Source organism: Delphinus delphis, chromosome 8 (genome assembly GCF_949987515.2).
Source record: "Delphinus delphis chromosome 8, mDelDel1.2, whole genome shotgun sequence".
In the NCBI taxonomy this organism is placed as follows: Eukaryota; Metazoa; Chordata; class Mammalia; order Artiodactyla; family Delphinidae; genus Delphinus; species Delphinus delphis.
Window position 1 is genome coordinate 101452459 of NC_082690.1, and position 17752 is coordinate 101470210.

At 52.3% G+C, this 17752-nt stretch overlaps 3 protein-coding genes across 8 annotated transcripts; all 3 read right to left on the minus strand.

The window, feature by feature from the left end:
- Window positions 1-161: 161 nt before the first annotated feature.
- On the minus strand, window positions 162-2722 carry UBXN1 (UBX domain protein 1). Of its 2 annotated transcripts, none has more exons than XM_060017467.1 (10): window positions 2656-2722; window positions 2468-2555; window positions 2275-2328; window positions 2092-2186; window positions 1924-1993; window positions 1576-1767; window positions 1430-1481; window positions 1197-1313; window positions 603-665; window positions 162-299 (listed from the first exon to the last, which is right to left on the minus strand). In XM_060017467.1, the coding sequence occupies exons 2-10, from the start codon at window positions 2524-2526 to the stop codon at window positions 195-197; spliced, it is 807 nt and encodes a 268-aa protein (XP_059873450.1). In that variant the 5' UTR covers window positions 2527-2555; window positions 2656-2722; the 3' UTR covers window positions 162-194. The 2 variants fall into 2 exon arrangements, with proteins under 2 accessions (XP_059873450.1, XP_059873449.1); XM_060017466.1 differs by having other exon boundaries at window positions 473-665; window positions 2656-2721.
- Window positions 2723-4909: 2187 nt separating this feature from the next.
- LRRN4CL (LRRN4 C-terminal like) lies at window positions 4910-7540 on the minus strand. Its single transcript, XM_060019058.1, has 2 exons — window positions 6873-7540; window positions 4910-6326 (listed from the first exon to the last, which is right to left on the minus strand). The coding sequence occupies exon 2, from the start codon at window positions 6319-6321 to the stop codon at window positions 5629-5631; it is 693 nt and encodes a 230-aa protein (XP_059875041.1). The 5' UTR covers window positions 6322-6326; window positions 6873-7540; the 3' UTR covers window positions 4910-5628.
- Window positions 7541-7688: 148 nt separating this feature from the next.
- BSCL2 (BSCL2 lipid droplet biogenesis associated, seipin) lies at window positions 7689-17584 on the minus strand. 5 transcript variants are annotated; one of them, XM_060019053.1, is made up of 11 exons: window positions 17345-17584; window positions 15516-15832; window positions 13589-13670; window positions 10545-10688; window positions 9603-9737; window positions 9318-9415; window positions 8708-8849; window positions 8499-8565; window positions 8239-8325; window positions 8064-8144; window positions 7689-7920 (listed from the first exon to the last, which is right to left on the minus strand). In XM_060019053.1, the coding sequence occupies exons 1-11, from the start codon at window positions 17531-17533 to the stop codon at window positions 7778-7780; spliced, it is 1485 nt and encodes a 494-aa protein (XP_059875036.1). In that variant the 5' UTR covers window positions 17534-17584; the 3' UTR covers window positions 7689-7777. The 5 variants fall into 5 exon arrangements, with proteins under 5 accessions (XP_059875036.1, XP_059875037.1, XP_059875040.1 ...); XM_060019054.1 differs by having other exon boundaries at window positions 8239-8319; window positions 17345-17583; XM_060019057.2 differs by having other exon boundaries at window positions 8239-8327; window positions 8498-8565; window positions 17329-17461.
- Between the last annotated feature and the right edge of the window lie 168 nt (window positions 17585-17752).

The following is a 17752-nucleotide window of genomic DNA, read 5'->3' on the forward strand; positions in this document are numbered from 1 at the left end:
CACACTCCAGCACCTCTCCCCTTCAACCTCCCAAGCAACTCATCAGACCCAGAGATTAGAAACAAGTCTCCCGTGGAAATTTAAGAGGAAGCATAGGGTCTGTTCTAAAAGCCTTCCTTTTGTCCCTCCCGGCCATTCAGGAAGGAGTCAGTCGCATACACAACTCAGAGGGTCTATTTATTAGGAAGGTAATGTCAGTGCTTTATCAAAGATGGAGAGGTCAGAGAAGGGTGGTGGGATGAAGGCCTCTCAGCCGGGACATTTCTTGGCCACAATGAGGACAGCAGAAGGCACAAGTCCTGAAGATGGAACGAAACAGGTTTGAACCAAAAGATCTGCTTTTTGCCCACCCTCCCCGGCCCCCCCAAATTCCTGGCCTCACACTATCTCCACAAAGTCCCTTCTTTGCATCCCTTCCTTTCTCGGGCATGTCCCCTATCCCCCTCCTGGTTTCAGGTCCCACGTGTCATACCCAGCTCCTGCAGAGGCCGCTCCATGTCAGCCTCTGAGAAGGCCCGCCGGGGGAAGCCACTAAGCAACTGCACAGGATCCTGGCCCCCTCCTAGCTCCTCCCCACGGTGGAGCTCCACATAGAGCCTCACAGCTGCCAGCTGTTCCCGTGCCCGGAATGTCTGGGTCAGTGAGCTCCCATCTGGCAGCCTGACCTGGAAGGCAAGACAGAAATACAGAATTGTGAGTGTCAAAACTGAGTGAAGTGCCCAGGTAAGGAAAAGGAAAAGAGCAAAGTTGGCTTCTCCTTCCTCTTAGAGAGACTGAAGCAGCATAATTACTATTTAAAGCAGCTAATGAACAAGCACTTAGGCTTGGCCTTACTGAACACTGAAGAGAGACTCCTAGCTCCCTCACAATTTAAGGAAAACAAAGACCAGATTACACAAAATATCTGGATAGGTACCACATCGTGCAAATAGCTGTATAATAAGCCAAAGGAAAATACGGTGAACAAGTAAGAAGTTAACTGCTGAATATGAAAGAGAGATAGATTTATATAAGACTAGGGCAAGTAAAATTTGATATCTTTCCTAAGCGCAGAGCAGGTAGGATTTCAAAAGTCATTTACAAAGATGGAAGAGGTTTGGCAAAGGGTACATAACTGAAAAAAGCTCTGGGCTGGGCTGGGTGCCTTACAAGCCAACAAAGGGTCCCAGGAGCAAGACAGGAATCAGAATCAGTACCTGTATGCGACACTGGTCATACTCTCGCTTCGTGGGAGGCTCCTTGCCGGGAGAGGAGGGAACGGGGCCTGGCTCTGTTGTTGGTGGGCATGGCTGAGAACCCCCATGACCACCATACTGGAGGACAAAGTTAAACAATCAGGCACTAAGCCCAACCCTTCCCTCTGAAGCTAGAAAAGGGGATTTACTAGTCCCCCTACTTCATGACCCTCAGTATGTACCCAATCACCTACCTTCTTGGCTCTCTCTGCTTTGTCCCTTTCGATCTTTTCTCGGACTCTTTGTCTGGAATGCAGACAGAACGAAAGTAGGTCAGACACTGACAAAGCAAATCTTGATTCCTTTCTCATCTCTTGGCCAACACCCCCAGCACCCAGACCTGGCTGCTAACTCTTCAGCCTTTTCCCTCCTCCGCTCCTCAGCAGCCCGGCGCATCTCATCTTCCTGTAGCCGCTGTCGGGCAGCTGACAACTCTTGCCCTTGTCTCCTGCGCTGCCGTTCCCGTTCCAGTGCCTCCCGCTCCTCTCTTTCTTCACGCTCCCGCTGCTTTTGGGCCACCAGCTCCAACATCCTGTATTGCAGAGAGGAAAGGGTTCAAGAGAAATGGACATAAATTGGGAGGGTGTGTTTATTAACAAGGGATTCAGAAAACAGAATCCGGGAACACAGGCCCAAACACCTCTGGGGTGGAGGAGGAGCCTCAGAAATGGGAGCTTGTTCTTCGTACCTCTTAGTCTGTTCCTGTCTTTCCTCTTCAGTCAAAACGGGTTTGCTTTCTCCCACAGCAGACTCAGGTCCTACAGACAAACAATCAGTATTATCACCCGTTCATCCTCCTCCTCAGGCCCTCCTGAATAATCACAGTGGGTCCCTCGATCAGGACTTTCAGGGCCACCTTGCTCAGTGGGTGTGGGTTCCCGTCCCAGGATATGTCCAAGGGGGGTCTCTAGTGGCTCGTCCACGTCTGGGTCGTCTTCATGCTCCATCAACCTGACAGGGAAAGTCAGGAGGGAAGTTAATGTTCAGGCTGCCCCTCGTAGGAGTCCCCAGCCACCTGCTACCCGGTCTGAGCGCTCACCAGTCCATCGCAGCCTCGATGCCCTGGTTCCCTGTGAGGGCCAGAGCCTTCTCCCTGGGGGCAGAAACACCGTGAATAGCGCCCACGAGCCATGGCGATGGTCAGGCTGGGGCGTAGAGCCTGAGGCCAGGCTGGGGTAAAGGCCCGGACAGGTCGGCGACCCCCGCGGACGGGTGTTAGGGGGCTCCCTTACGCGCGTCCCCTGGGGAAGCCCATCTCGATGAGACTCTCCAGAGCCGTCAGCTCCGCCATGACGCCGCCACCGCCGCTTCCGCGGGGACCTGGAAGGGACGAGAAGGCCGGAGAGGGTCAACGCGGGGCGTCCCCCGCCGGCGCGGAAACCCGCCCCCTACGGCCCCAACCGGACGCTCGCTCACTTACTGGCTCCAGACCGGCCCTGGACACCGACGAGAAGAAAGCCTAGAGGAAGCGGAAGTGCCCGAATCTGTTTGGGTCACGTGGAGGCGGACGTGGACGGGTGCCGCAGAGAGCCAGAAAACACAGGCCTGGCCCGGCTGCCAGGACCTGGCGCTGAGGGGACAGGCGGGGCGTAGGAGTAGCGGCCCGGGAGGCAGCTCACACTCCCCCGCCCAAGCCCGGGTGCCCCGCAGCGGTGTAGAAGGGCGATGCCGCCGTGAAACCCTTGGGCGAATCAAGACAGCTCTCGATATGGCCCCTTAGCGCGACCGGTTGGAAAATTATTTAGCAGTGTTTATCAGGAGCCATAGAAATGTGCGCACCCTTTGACCTGCTCATCCTGTCCGGCAATTGAGCTATCCTCCGCGCTACTGCCAAAGGGATCTTTGCAAAACACAGTAACTGATCCTGTCATCAGCTCCCTGATTAAGATTTCTCCATGACACCTCAGTCACCGAGGACGAAACTTAAATGCTGGTAGTCTGGCTTCCTCCTACCCTTTCTTTTGTTAATGTCCCATCTGTAAAGTGAGGATAACAATAGCACCAACCTTAGGTGTCTGGCAAGACTACACTGTGTAAATGTTGGTAGTTGGTGCGGGTTCATCTCTCACCACTTGAGGGTAACTTGTGCAGATCGCAAAACTCTCCCTCCTCCCGGCCTTTGCACATACCCGTCCCTCTGTGTCTGGGATGTCCTGCCTTTTCTGTGGGCTTGGTTAACTCCCAGTCGTTTTTTCGGACTGGACCCTGGGTTTGCTTTCTTTTTTTTCTTTCCTTTTTTTTTTTTTGGCCGCACGCATGTGGGATCTTACGTCCCCAGGGATCAAACCTGCGCCCCCTGCTGTGGAAGCGCGGAATCTTAACCACTGGACCACCAGGGAAGTCCCTGGGTGTGCTTTCCAAGGGAAGCCTGCCTTGACCACCCCCTCTCCATCTCCCAGCCCCGGTATTTACTCCATTAGCATTTGTCCCCGTAGTGTGTAGTCTTGTTGATTACTTAGCCCGCCGCCACTACCTAGGCTGTTAGGTCCCTTAAGTTAAAGCTCACTTTAAATGTTTTTTAGGAGGCAGAATAATAATAAGTTGCTGATATTGATAATATATGCACTAGAGAATTTTATATGGTTAATTCATATTCAATCATCACAAAAATCCATATGATGTAGATACTATTATTAGTCACAGGAAACAGACACAGAAAGATGAGATAATTTACCGAAGGTCGCAGAGCTAGGATTCAAACCCATGCAGTGTGCGTGCTGGAACTGCTAGGCTGTGCTGCCTCTCTGCGGTGGAATGATCATCAGCTATGGAGTTGGGCAACTTGTATCGAGAAGTCCTAACTCACCTCCTTATTTGTACTGAATAGCTTCAAACCGTTTAGAACCTCAAACTTCTCATCTGTGAAAAGGTGACACCATCTCTTAGAACGACTGTGATAGAGATTAAGTACGAAAGCATGTAAAGCGTGTCTTTAATATTAAGACAGTCGGGAAGAAAAAGTACGGGGAAAAAAAAACAACAAAAAAGTGAGGTAGTAGGCCCTCATTATTTGTAAATGAATAAATGCTGAGAAATACAGGAATCAGATTAAAAAGACAAAGTATTCATGGCAATGTGGTGAGTGTATTCAAAATAACAAATGTGTTCTAAATTTATTCTAGAGTTCCAATAATAGAAGAATGATTAAATTGTATAGTACTACTTCTCTCACCTACTTCCAAGTAAGTACCCTATGGAAGTACACAAACATGTGAGGATACACAAACAAACAAGGATGTCCATAGCAAACGCTGAAGACAAATGTTCTAACAAAGAGCCAAGGCTCTTGCCAGTTAAGGAGCATCCTCCAGTGGAAAGTTATGCCTTTCACATAACTAAGGAGGCTGTGATTTACCAACAGGGAACATTGTCCATAATATATTGAATGAAAAAAATATATTTGCATTGCTTAGAGAAAAATTTGCTCTGCTACAGGCAATTACCTCTTGAGGAGGAGGGGAACTTTCATTTTATCCTCTTCAGTACTGAAATTTGTATGTGTTACTTTTATAATTTGAGGAAAGGTTATAAGATCAGTAAAAGTGAGGAATAAACTGTGTAGCAACTTCGACTTTTCTACATCCAGTTAATTTAAAAACTCGAAAGTATGTATACTACTCCGAAAAATCGGTGTGTGGACGAGGAACTGAAAAGGATCATGAAAATTGAAAATGTTTTCCTTTTACATCTCCTTTAATGTTGTTACAGTGAATATACAATAAACACAAATGCGGGAGGGGGAATCCTTTGCTATTATTGTATTATTATTATTATAATTTTACTAGCAAAACCGCAAGCTTGTCTCAGACAGCAGCTTGGGCAGTCCTTCTCTTCTCCACCCCATGTCAGTCATTTATTTCCACCCGCCTCAGACACAGGTAGATTCTAACTCAGTGCGCATCCTCACTATCTAAACAAAAAGGCAGAAGGAGAAGGAGTGGTCTCTAGCCCCAAACTCCCATACCGCAGCAGCTTATTCTCAAAACCCCACGGAAGCCACCCATAGTGGCAGGGCCCTTTTGAGGCTGTACGACAGAAGTAGACTAACCGTAGCCAATGGGCCGAATCTGGCCAGGGCCTGACTTGTAAGGCCCAAGAGCTAAGAATGATGTTTACATTTTTAAATGGTTACATGGTTGTGTAAGAACTACATGATATCTTCGATTTTATCCCCTGGAACCACAAAGCCTAAATTATTCTGGTCCCTTAAGAAAAAATTTGCTGACCTTCTCTACTCCTAAACCTAAGCTCGGGGCAGAGTGGAAAGTCTGGGGCCTGAACCGACTCAGTGGGGGCCCAGCGCCCGGCCTTCCATCCCGCCGTCCGTCGGGGGCCGCCACCTCCCCCGGAGCGGCGCCGGGCTTAGCTTGGCCGGAGAGGCCCCCGGGCGGCCTCAGAGTCCCGCGCCGCTCGGGCGGCCTCGGCGGGGGCAGCCCCAGCGCTCGCGCAGGCAGAAGTGCCAGACCAGGGCGGAGCAGCTGAGCAGGGCCAGCGCCGAGCCCACGCCCACGGCCCCGTGCAGCAGCGTGAGTGGCCTCGGCAGCACAGTCAGCCGGCCGCAGGGCCCGAAGGCGGGGCCGCCCGCGCCGTCGAGGCCCTCGGCCCCGGGCACGCTGCTCTCCCCGGCCGCGTTGGCGGCCACCACGCAGACGACGTATGCGCCCCCGGGCTTCAGGCCCTTCAGCTCCGCTCGGCGGACCGTCGAGTTGAGGGGAGGCCCCTTCTGCGGAGCCCCGGCGCCTTCCCAAAGCAGCAGCCAGTACTGGTGGACCGGGGAGAAGGGGGCGCACCAGTGCACCACGGCGCGGCCCGCCTCGGCCTCCATGCGCACTTCCCCCAGGCGTGGCGGGTCGGGCGGCTGTGTGGCGCTGGAGAGGCCAGGGCACAGGCACGTCGTCGGGCCGGCCCTCTGCAGCTCCTGGCAGGGCACCTGCAGGTGGCGGCAGCGGTCGTAGTCGCAGGGGACAGCCGGCAGAGGTGTCTCATCTTGCTCCTCTTCTTCCGCGTCTCCCGCCAAGGGCTGCGCTCTGGGAACCAAGGAGAAGGTGACAGCCAGGAGCCACAGAAGGCGGGGATTTCCCGGCATGGGGTCTGGAAGGGAAGGAGGGGGAAGGGTGAAGGCCGGCCAGCCCTCACACCTTGCAGGCCCCCCTCCCTCAACAAAAGCTCTAGAGACAGGGAAACACGACCGAACGGGGACCGAGAGGAGAACAGGAAAGAGGTGGAAATGAGACGGTACACCCCTTTGTCATCCAACTTCTGAACAGCCTATGTGCTTGGTTTTGGGCGAAAAAGAATAAAATGGCGTCTGACCCGACAGAGAGAAGTGTGCGACCAGCAATGCGTGAAGCACGAGAAACAGTTAATGAATAAACTGAGTGCTGAGGGGAGAACAGGAGTAAATGATTTATGCAGTCTGGGGAAGGAAGGTGGGATAGTTCACAGCTGCCACCCAGAGAAACCATCTAAGTAAAATAAGTATCAATCAGTCAGTGACACATGCAGAAACCCAGAAAGGAGATGGAGGTGAGAAAGGAGAAGAGATGGGACACAGAGGCCCTGGAACCCTCCCTCCCCACCTATCAGTCCTTGTCCCTGCCTGCCCCCCACCTCCCTGGCTCACAAGCAGCGCCTTACCAGTGGGTAGGCCTTGATGCAGTGAGTAGCAGGCCGGGGGTCCTAAGAGGTCCCCAGGAGCACAGGCTGCGCAGTCAGGTTTTCTCAGTGTCTTCAATTGCAATTCTGTTTTGGCTCAAAGCTTTTATACCCCTCAACTGTGATGTCACCACCTGGCCCCCCTTCCCCTGCCCCCCTCCCCAGTGAGTGCCAAGAAGAGGGCTGGTCCCTTCAGAGGGCCTGAGTCACGGGGCCAGGGGTGGGGGAAGCCACATGCAGCGGTTTCAGCTGGAGGCCAGGATGCCTGGGTTCTGAAAGAGCAGTGGAATGTGGAAAGCAGCCAGGAGCTGAGAATCCAAAGGCTGAAGTCATGTGAGGGGGTGAGGAGGGGAACACAAAGGACGGGGCCACCTGGCTGGTATCAGAGAGAAAAACAGCTGTGGACAGCATGGGGCCTGGGCTACAAAATGCTGTTTCAGTAAAAAATCATACCACATTCATGGCAGTCATTTCCTGTCTTCTGCCTCCCAATGGACTGAGGAAGGGAGGGGTACGGAGGCCAGAATGATGTATCCCAGCTTTCCAGACCCGCCCTATGCTATCCCCCTCCCCAGAGGGAGATGAGAGTCACATGGATGGAGTGGGCAGGTTTTCGCTCCTTGGACGTCCTAGGCTGATGAATGGAAACAGCTGTGCCTGAAATAGTCCGGGGTCTGGAGGTCTTCCCCATCGGTAGCCCCTGACAAGACAACCTCCTCCAATCGAGGTGGGGGATGCCTGGGGAACATCACGTTTTCAAATGGCCCTGAATCCAGTTCAGAGTCAGGGAGGCAGCTGGCATGAAGAGAGTTTATTGGGGGAGCCCCGGAAAGGGAAAGGGATCGGGGGGGAGAGGGCTGGAGTGTGGGGACTCTGCCCTATTCTCTTCAGGAACTAGAGCAAATGGGGCGCTGTCGGACAGTGCCTGTGGAGGGTTCAGAGCTGCCCACGGTTTCCGGGGCAAGGGCAGGGGCAGAAACAGGCAGGTTGGCCTCCGTCAGCAGAGCTGCATCTTCCCAGGAGCCTGAACCTGGGCCAGGGGAAGGAGAAACGAAATCCCAAATGGGAAATTCCAGACCAGGGGCTCCTGCCCCTACCCAACCCAATGTGGCCTTCTCCCTAGCCACAGGCCAACCCCAGTCCACCCAGGTCCCGCTGCAGAGTGCCCCTCACCGTCACTGGCCTCGGGCTCTAGCTCCTCCTCGCCACTCAGGGGCTGTTGATCTGGTTTCTCCTCCTCAGACAGCTGGCCTTCTGCAGCCCCGGGGGGGGGCAGAGGTCAGTCTGGAGGAGGCTGAAGGGGAGGGCTGAGAGGAGTCAGGAAGGAGGTCGGGCTGCTGCACCTTACCTGGCTCCGAGGGATCTGCACGGCTCTCACGATCCTCTGTAATGGGTGACAGCTGAGTGGACTCCTCCTGGCCTTGGGGCCCTGTGCCTCCAAAGGGGGTAGAGGACAGGGCAGGGCTAGGGCAGCTGCGCCTGGATGGCAGTGCCAATTTCACCCCATTCAGCCTTTGCCTTGACCTTCAGCTTGGTATGTGAGCACCTAAAGCCTCATACTGGACGGCGCAGGAGCCTCCTCACCCAGCCCCCAGCCATCACCTTTACCTGGCTGATGGGCAGAGATCCTCCGCTGGACTTCCTTGTGGGACCTGTCTCTGTTTCGGATGTTTACCTGTAGGGGGGGAAACTCCTGAGCAGCAAGGACTGCCTTCCATCACCAGTGATCAGGGCCCTTCAGCCCCAGCCCCCAACGTGCTCCTGCCCACTCCCCAAAGAAGGATCGTGATGGGGAGAGGAAAGGGGTCCTTTGCGACCTGCAGAGAGAGGCGGTGTCGGGGCCAGATGCCCCGCCACACCCACTGCATGTAGCTGAACAGCACGATGACGCTGAGGAAGGTGAAGTTGCTGGCGACGCCAACGAAAGCGCAGGTCATCGGGAAGTTGTACAGCAGGTACCTGAAGCAGGAAGCAGAGACAGGAGGGGAGTAGCAGGTACCAGGGAGTACCAGCCTTCTCATTTCCCAGAAGTAACTTCTAGGGCGATTCGCCAGTTTGGCTAGAGCTGGGCTGCATCCCTTGCCTCCCACCCACTGAGCCGACGTGTTCAAGAGAGCAGTTCTCAAAAAAAAAAAAAAAAAAAAAAAAGAGAGCAGTTCTCAACACTGACTGCACATGACCTTTCCCTGGGGTGCTTTCAAAAGGTCTGACGGCCTGGTATGACCCTAACAAATCCTGGTCTTGGGGTGGGGCCCAGGCATCAGTGTCTTTTAAAGTTCCCCAGGGACCTGATACGCTGACGTGCAGCCAGGGTTGAGAGTCTGTGGCCTAAGTAAAACCCGTAAAAGCCGGCGCCTCTGCTTAGGACCCTCTTCACTTAAGGACGGCCCCGCGAGAGCTGCCCAGGTCACGGCGGCGCTTCCCCACCTGAGCCCAGTGAAGTGGGCGTGGATGCGGAGGTAGGCTCCGTACAGCTGGACGCGCTTGCTGTGGATCTCGATGACGGCTCCGGTGGTCGGCACATACTGCGGGCGGGTGGGCAGTGGTGGCAGCACATCAGGCCAGGATCCTGCCGCTGTCACTCTTACCAGGCCAACCTGAGGCCCGCTTCCAGCCTCTACTGCTGTCCCTCCTGACCGAGCCCAGAAGCTCCTCAGGTAAAATCCTGGGCTCGTGGGGAGGGCTGTGTCCTAGTCCTCCTTCCCCCCTTACCGAGTTCTCCCTGTATTCTGGGTACAGCTCCACCTCCAGGACCTGCTTCTGCTCTGCAAAGCCAAACAGCAGGAGGCTAGAGAAGACCAGTGTGTCAAGCATCTGGAGCAGGTTTGAACGGTAATGCAGCATCACCTGCCAGGGCCAGGAGGGAGAGGCTGGGGATGGGGGCCCGCCCCTCCACCACCCCGGAGCAGGCCAGGAAGGCTGCTGCTTCCCCGGTCCCTGCTCCCTCACTTTCACTTCCTACCACGCCCCCAAAACCCAAGTCTTGACCCAACCGTCGCAAACACTTGAATGACATCCCTGCCCTGCCCTAGCCGGCTGCGTGTCCCTATTCCAATACAACAAAGCCCCCTTTTCTAAGAAACCCTCCTAGGTGAAGCCCCACACTGTCTCTGATCTGCCTTCCCCCCCAATGGTTCTATAATCCAGAACAGACTGCATTTTCCAGCGTGCCATCTGAAGCTTTTCCCGCATGTGGACATTCAGGGATTTGCTTCATGATATGGTTCTGTTGATAACTAAGAATGGACTCTAACATTTACTGAACACCCACTATTTCCTCATTGAATCCAAACTAGTCTTGTCATGAGGGAGTTACTACTATATTCACTTATAGTACTTCATAACTAAGGGGTTAAGTAAATTGCCCCTCAGCTAGCATGTTTCTGAGTGAGGATTTGAGGCCAGGCTTGCCTGGCTCCACAGAAGCCCCCGTTTTCAGGGTGGCTCTACTCTTCAGACTTTACCCCAAAGCTGGCCATGCTCATCAGATGTTAGGGGGTGTTTGTCTGGTGTGGTAAACTGACACCTCTTGCCTATCCTGATGTGTCTGTGACTTCAGAGCTGGGATGTTTTCTCCTGAAGCCCTACCCAGACAGTCTGACATCTGTCATCGTTCTCCACACCCTCCTAGACAGGCCAGGAAGGAACACTCACGGAGCGGGAAGAGGTGGAGATGATTCGGCCGCCTCTGGTGTAGCATGAAATGGTGACCAAGAACATGCCCAAATCTTGATTCACAGGAGACTCTGGCAGCTCAAGCTCTAAGGTAACGCGGTACGGCTGTCCATACATCAGCACCTGCCCAAGGTAGCCCCATCTCTTTAAAAAAAATTTTTTTAAATTGCGCTGCCCCATACCACCTCCCCCCCTTCCCCTCGAAACACTCTGCCACAACCCTCCGCTCTCTAAACAGGCCTCTCAATCTCTCTGGTCCCAAGAAAGTGCTGCCCCCTTCTGGTGGCTGGATCCCTCCCACTTCAGTATCCTGTCTGCTCTACCGAATCGCTCTATTCGAGAAAGGCTGTGTCACATTTCTCTTCCAAAAGTGAACCGTCACGTTGCCAACTGGGCCATCTGTGACTCAGGTCTCTCTGTCCCCGTGAGGCCATCCCCCCGGACCCAGCCTACCTTCACTTACATTATTAATTAACCGAGTGCCAGAAGTGCTCACCGTCTCCCTAGCCAGCTGTCGCACAGTCACTGTCACTCAAGACCATCTTATGTCATTCTGGGTCCTTTATCTTGGTTCTGTTGGTAGAACCCTGAGACTCACACAGGAAGGCTTCTTCACTGGGATTAACCTCAAGAGGTTGAAGATGTGCCACCAAACATACCCTAGTTTTCCTGACTGTTCCTATGTTCCTCGAATCCTACATTCAGCTATGCTTGTCCTACGCGTGACCCCCTCAGGGTGATACATAAGGATCACAGCGGTGATGGTAAAGCTTCTGGTTTTAAACAAAGAGGGAGTGGATTAAAAAAAAAAAGAAGTTGAAAAAAACTTTCCCCTAACCCTAATAGTGTACTAGCTCCAAAATCTAGATATGGCTAGGAGGGTACTTTGAGCATTTTATCCGTAGGGTAATAGCTGAAAAACCACTGATCGAAGTCTTTCTTTATACAGATTCTTATTTTCGGTCTGAATTACGTCTTGACAAAAATGGATTCCATGAGATTCCTACCCCCCTGTAGAGGCCAGATGAATCTAAGCCAGTTGCTTCACTGAATTCTTTGAAACATTAAAATAGGTAGTTCTCTGAGTGGGCAGGACGGAAACGGGCAGTGACTGCTAGGTAGTGGGTATGGGTTTCTTTCTGCGGTGATGAACATGTTCTAAAATTGATTGTGGTGATGGTTGCTCATCTCTGAATATACTAAAGACGACTGAACTGTACATTTTGAAGGGCGACTTGTACACTATGTGAATTATACCTCAATAAAGATTTATATATATATATATTTTTCTTTTTAAACCAGTAATTATGTCATCTCCTCCAAGGGCATCCACAAAATCTAATACCAGAATCTTGTGAATGAGTCCTGCCTTTGTTCGCATGTGTCTGCCTGATGGGCAGGTTCTCCCTCTCCTCCGTTCCCACGCAGCATTCACCCTTCCTTAAAAGGCCCACTTTGAGCCTCACCATCTCCATAGTCTCACACCTGTCTAATTCTTCACAAATTCTTCTGAAATGCAGAATCTGCATCTTTGCTACTTAATGCAATGCAAAGATTTCTGTCAATCCTGTGAGCTCCTTGAAAGCAGGACCACATCTTCTATTTCTAAACAAGGTGTTACACACAGAGAAGACCCATTATTTCATGCATTCACTCAAAAATGCTCACTAGAAATGAATGAAATGATCAATCTGCTTTAATTATCAGGGACTCGGGCCTCACCCTTCATCCTTCCATTCCTTCCTCATCCAGCAGCCTGGTACCCGATTGTTTTAGGCTCCTTGCGTCACCAACCATTATGATCTACAATGGGCAGCCACACAAATGCATGCAGCATCCCAGGTGCAAATGTACTGTGGCTTTGTTTCTATTCCCCTCTCAATATATTCCATTTATTATTATTATTAAGCCACAAAAACACATTGAACCAATGTTTTTACAGAACATTCTATAATAATCTCCAAGTTACTTTCCTGAGTAGCAGAACTAAAATGATAATCCTGTCTTGCAATGCCCAACATTCCACTTCACCAGTTTGTTTGTTTTTTTTTGGCCACACTGTGAAGCTGCCCCAGGGATTGAACCTGGATTCTCGGCAGTCAAAGTGTGGAGTCCTAACGACTGGACCGCCAGGGAATTCCCTTCCCCACTTCACCACTTTGAAATCTCCATTTGGGATCCACTCATCCCACCTGGTAAGCTTTCTGTATAGTGTTACCCTGGCAGTAAACTGGAAGATGTCACAGGAGACAGGATACACAGTCTCCCAGGTTATCTGTATTGTCAACCCCAGGGGGCCCCAGACTCTACAGCTTACACTCCTCCCCCTTCAGAGTGACCATTTATTTCTATCCTGTGTTTATCTTTAGGTCAGTATCCTCCCAAGTACAATTTTTGAAAAATCATTTTCAAATGGTGTTTAAACTCTTAATAAGTCTGATTTCTGATGACTTCTTATTACATTGCTGACAACTCAGAAAACTCTGGTGATCAGAAATGCTCCTGATCCTCCAGGATCCTTCTGAAGTGTTCTGGGATCCTACCCTTTTTCAGAGCCTCCAGCAGCTTGCCTAATAGAGAAGGATGCATTCCCATTCTGCATTCCCCAGGGTTTCCAGGTTTGTTGAAGGCATACTGGCATTTGGCCAGTCCTCTGGCACAGTACCCTTTGTAATGGCAGGTTACACATATCTGTCAACGGTTTCATAATTTAACATACTTTCAAAACTCTTGGGTGGATCCCATCCTAGTTCTGTGAGATAGCTGATCTGTTAATTTAGGTTCATTTAGATCTAAAATACACCTTATCTAGTAGATATGGCCTGGCTGAAACAATTTAAGAAGGAGGAAAGAATAATCCACACAATTCATTTGGACTTTAATTTTTCTTTAACCTCCCTTTTCCCTGAAAGCCTTCCTTTTAGTCTCTATTACTCGGTCTCTGACATCCAGGTCTTCCTCAAGCCTTCCTGTTTCAAGTCATCAAAGCTCTAATGAAACCTCTCTTCAGCTCCCGTACTCACCCGATCACGTCCACCCTTAGCCAGTGAGACATTGGCAACAGGGAAGGAGCAGAGTAAGGAGGCGGAGGAATCACAGTCGGTCCTAAATGAGAATGGGGATGATACTCTGCTAAGTTACAGAGTCTGCCTTACTTGTCCACACACCTCCTTGGCCCCTAGGGCTCCCTTTCCTATCCCCCATCCCTTCTCCCAGAATGGGCACGCTTCTCTGTTATAGAGACAGACGGAGAAGAAATGCAGCCAGGAGAGTCAAGACAACCGATTGAGTCTTTAATTCTCTTCCTGCTACTTCCATTTATTTCCTTTCATTAGAGCAGACATTCTTAAATGGGAACCTATGGACACTTAGTTGAATAGTTTCGGACTTAAGTCTTTCTAAAGACTCACCTGGGGAGCTGATAAAAATGCAAATCCCTGGGTCCCACTCCTCCGAATTCTGATTTAGGAATTCTGGTCTGGGGCCTAGTTTGAGAAAACTCCTCCAAAGGGAGCCACAGATGATCTTTAAGAGGCTCACGAACCCTTTGAATTGTAGGCAAAATTGCACATGGGCATATATATAGGTTTTTATGGCAGGAAGGGCCATAGCTTTCATAAGCTGAACCTGGGCCAGGGGCCAGGCCATCATGCCTCTTAAAAGTTTAAGCAGGGCTTCCCTGGTGGCGCAGTGGTTAGGAGTCCGCCTGCTAATGCAGGGGACACGGGTTCGAGCCCTGGTCCGGGAGGATCCCACATGCCGCGGAGCAACTAAGCCCGTGTGCCACAACTCCTGAGCCTGCGCTCTTGAGCCTGTAAGCCACAACTACTGAAGCCCGTGTGCCACAACTACTGAGGCTTGCGTGCCTAGATCCTGTGCTCCACAACAAGAGAAGCCACTGCAGTGGAAAGCCCTCGCACCGCAACGAAGAGTGGCCCCCGCTCGCTGCAACTAGAGAAAGCCAGCACACAGCAACGGAAGATCCAACACAGCCAATAAATTAATTAATTAATTAAAATAAAATAAATAAAAGTTTAAGCAGCTCTGCCTTAGAAATTACAGCTCATGACCACGGACTCAGGACAGGGAAAAAAAAACCAAAAAACTTTGGACCACTGATAATAGTGCCCTTGTCAGCACCTCTTGATTGGTCCTGTAGTCATTGTTAAAAGAAGGGGAGACGGGCTTCCCTGGTGGCGCAGTGGTTGAGAGTCCGCCTGCCAATGCAGGGGACGCGGGTTCGTGCCCCGGTCCGGGAAGATCCCACATGCTGCGGAGTGGCTGGGCCCGTGAGCCATGGCCGCTGAGCCTGCGCGTCCAGAGCCTGTGCTCCGCAACGGGAGAGGCCACAACGGTGAGAGGCCCGCGTACCGCAAAAAAAAAATAAAAATAAAATAAAAAAGAAGGAGAGGGAATTTGGCAGGGTCTGTAAAATGGGAAGGAATTGAGGCCCCAGGCAAGAAGTAGGGAAGTAGGACTCTGGGAGTTTATGCACCCAGACACCCTGTGTTTCCATAAATTCTCTTGCAGCAGACTATCCGGGAGTGGGAAGAAGTCATGTAAAAGGCAAACTACTGCTTTCCTAATACCTCCTCTACTGAAGGCCAGATTAGTTCTGAGATGACCCAAGGGGTTGGGTTGGCTCAAAAGTCTACAGTGGCCCTGAGAGAGGTCTGATCCAGCCTAAATTGAACTGACCCTCATAATGACAATCTAGGAGAGGGATTTTTTTTTTCTTCTTTTTAACCAGATTCCAGTAACCAGAGACAGGACTAGGACCCTAGAGCTCTACAAGCCCAGACCTGCCCCAACCTTGGGCTATAAATCAGTATAAGCACACTGGGCTCAAGTGTCTTCCTCCGTAAATAAGGGGGTTGACAATAAGCTCCAAGGGTCCTTGCAGCAATCCTCTCACTGGATTCCTCTACTTTGATAGAAGACCCCTCTCACCTGTAGTAGAAATGCACGGGGCTGAGGTGGCTGACTGTCGGCATGTAGGAATAGTAGAAGGAGCCATAGAGGAAGACAGACACCCAGAGCAGGAGCAGGATGGTACAGAAGAGCACCCCGAACTGCAGGAGCAGCTTGCGGGCACGGCCTGCCAGGACGTGGCCCATCTCCTGGGCCCACAGTAAGGCAGGTACTGGTGGGTCATTGACCATGATGGGGAGTGCAGGGGGTCTGGCCCCGGGTTCAGGCCTTGAGTTCCTAGGTGCTCTGCCACCTGGACGCCACCCCTGGCCATGGGATGAAGCAGCTGGTGGTTCCTGGAAAAAGACAGAGAAGGGGAAAGAATGGCTCTTTTCACGGGGGAGGTGGGGACAAAAAGGACAAGCTTACCGGACTGGCTTTGAGGAACCAGAGATAGCAAGACATAGCAAAGTCTTTGTTTCATATGGCCTTTCTCCAATTGATTGCGTTTCTCAGCCAATTATCCCTTCCTTTCCTCCACTGTGCTCTCTCCACCACCTGTGCTAGAGTTCCTCACCTGAACCCATCCTCGGGTCACCTGATTCTGGGACAGCCACCTTGACGGGCATTCATAGTAATACGTAACATACAGAGGATGAGCACCTTAAAATTCTTCCAAGGCGGTTTTACACACACGATGACACGATTCCACACTGCGAGGTGGCTGCACGGAGAGCACGCGCGACTTGCCTAAGGTCGCACAGCCGGACTCAAAGCCAGCAACCTCAGCGCAGCCACAATTCCCTACCGAGCTTCTCCTCTCCTCCTGGAGCTGCAGTCGCTCTCAGACAGGGCCGCGCCCCACTCCGGGCAGGGCGTCCTACAGCCAACGGCCGCTCCCCGCCAGCTCCCTCTGGCTCGGCGGTGGGCGCAGCGCCCGGAGCCCCCACCCAACCGCAGCAACACAGAAACCTGCCAGCGGGCCGCCACAGGGATGCAGACTCACCAGCCGCGCACTAACCGGGCAACCGCGAGAAAGCACTTCCGCCTCCCGGGGAAGTCCCTCCCCCTCCCGGGGAAGTCCCTCCCCCTTTCGTCGGCCCCCTTTGTAGCACTGGGGGCGGGGCTCGTCTGGGGCGGGGCCCGGTACAGGGGGCGGGGCCTTCCGGGCCGCCAAGTTCCTACCTCCTCGCGCCCGGCGCTGTCCGTTCCTGCGGTCCGTTACCCTCCGGATACCAAAATCAAAGGGGACAGGCGCCTCCCTCCAGGCCCCAAGATATGCTCCAGATATGAGTCAGCAGGATCCCTCAGCCCGCCCCTCGAGGCCGCAATAACGGCCCTCCGCCCACACCTTCACTATCCGCCATTTAACCCCCGAAGAGGGGGAGAGGCGGGCATCCAGCTGGCGCTGATTTTCATTGCCCACAGCTCCTTGGATCCGTGGGCTTCCAAGGCAGAGAGCATTCGCCCCGAGAACGTTGCAATCTGCGGGTACCTGTGCATCTTGCGCGTTGCGCCAGCGGGCTGGCTGTCCCCTATTCACAAGAGCGGTAGCATTTCAGGCCCGTGTTTTGTCTCCAGCTTTTACGACGCGTGATCGACCTCCTCCGACCCTAACTAGACTTTCCCTCAGAGTCCCCACAGCGCATTATCTAGACTAGGTTTTGGCGGGTGGCATTTCTATTTTGTATATGTCTATTCACCCCAAATAAGATCCCTCAGAAGGATCAGTGTTGTGTACATCTTTGCGTACATCTCACAGCACCAAGCACAACACTGCAGACGTGGGAGGCAATCTCAAGCCAATACACACACACACCCAGGTAGCCCATCTATTTCCAGAAACACCCACCGACTCTCCCCTCTACCTCGTCTTTGTCCGATCCTTTGATCTGATCTCTGCATGCCACTCTTTCCCCAGCTGCTCCTTCTTCTCTTTGGTCTGCCATTTCTTTAGACATCTTCCTGATGGACCTCGCTGCCCCTGGATCTTCTGCTCGAGTACTTGTAGCTAGAACGTTAAAGTGGTGATCTAGAAGCTGATACCTGTAGCTCATCACATTTTCCAGGATATGGGGAATGGAGGGCCCCTGGGAGAGAAGTGAAGATTCAGGTGTTAAATGCTGTGTCAGAGTAGAGGGAGGAGGGATGGAGGGGGCGACTGCCCAGCTGATGTCAGATTTTCAAATGAGCAGGGTCTCACGCAGTCAGTACTGACTCCACTGCAGGGGCTGTCACAGGTCCAGACCACCCCATTTGAGGGGGGAATCTACCTG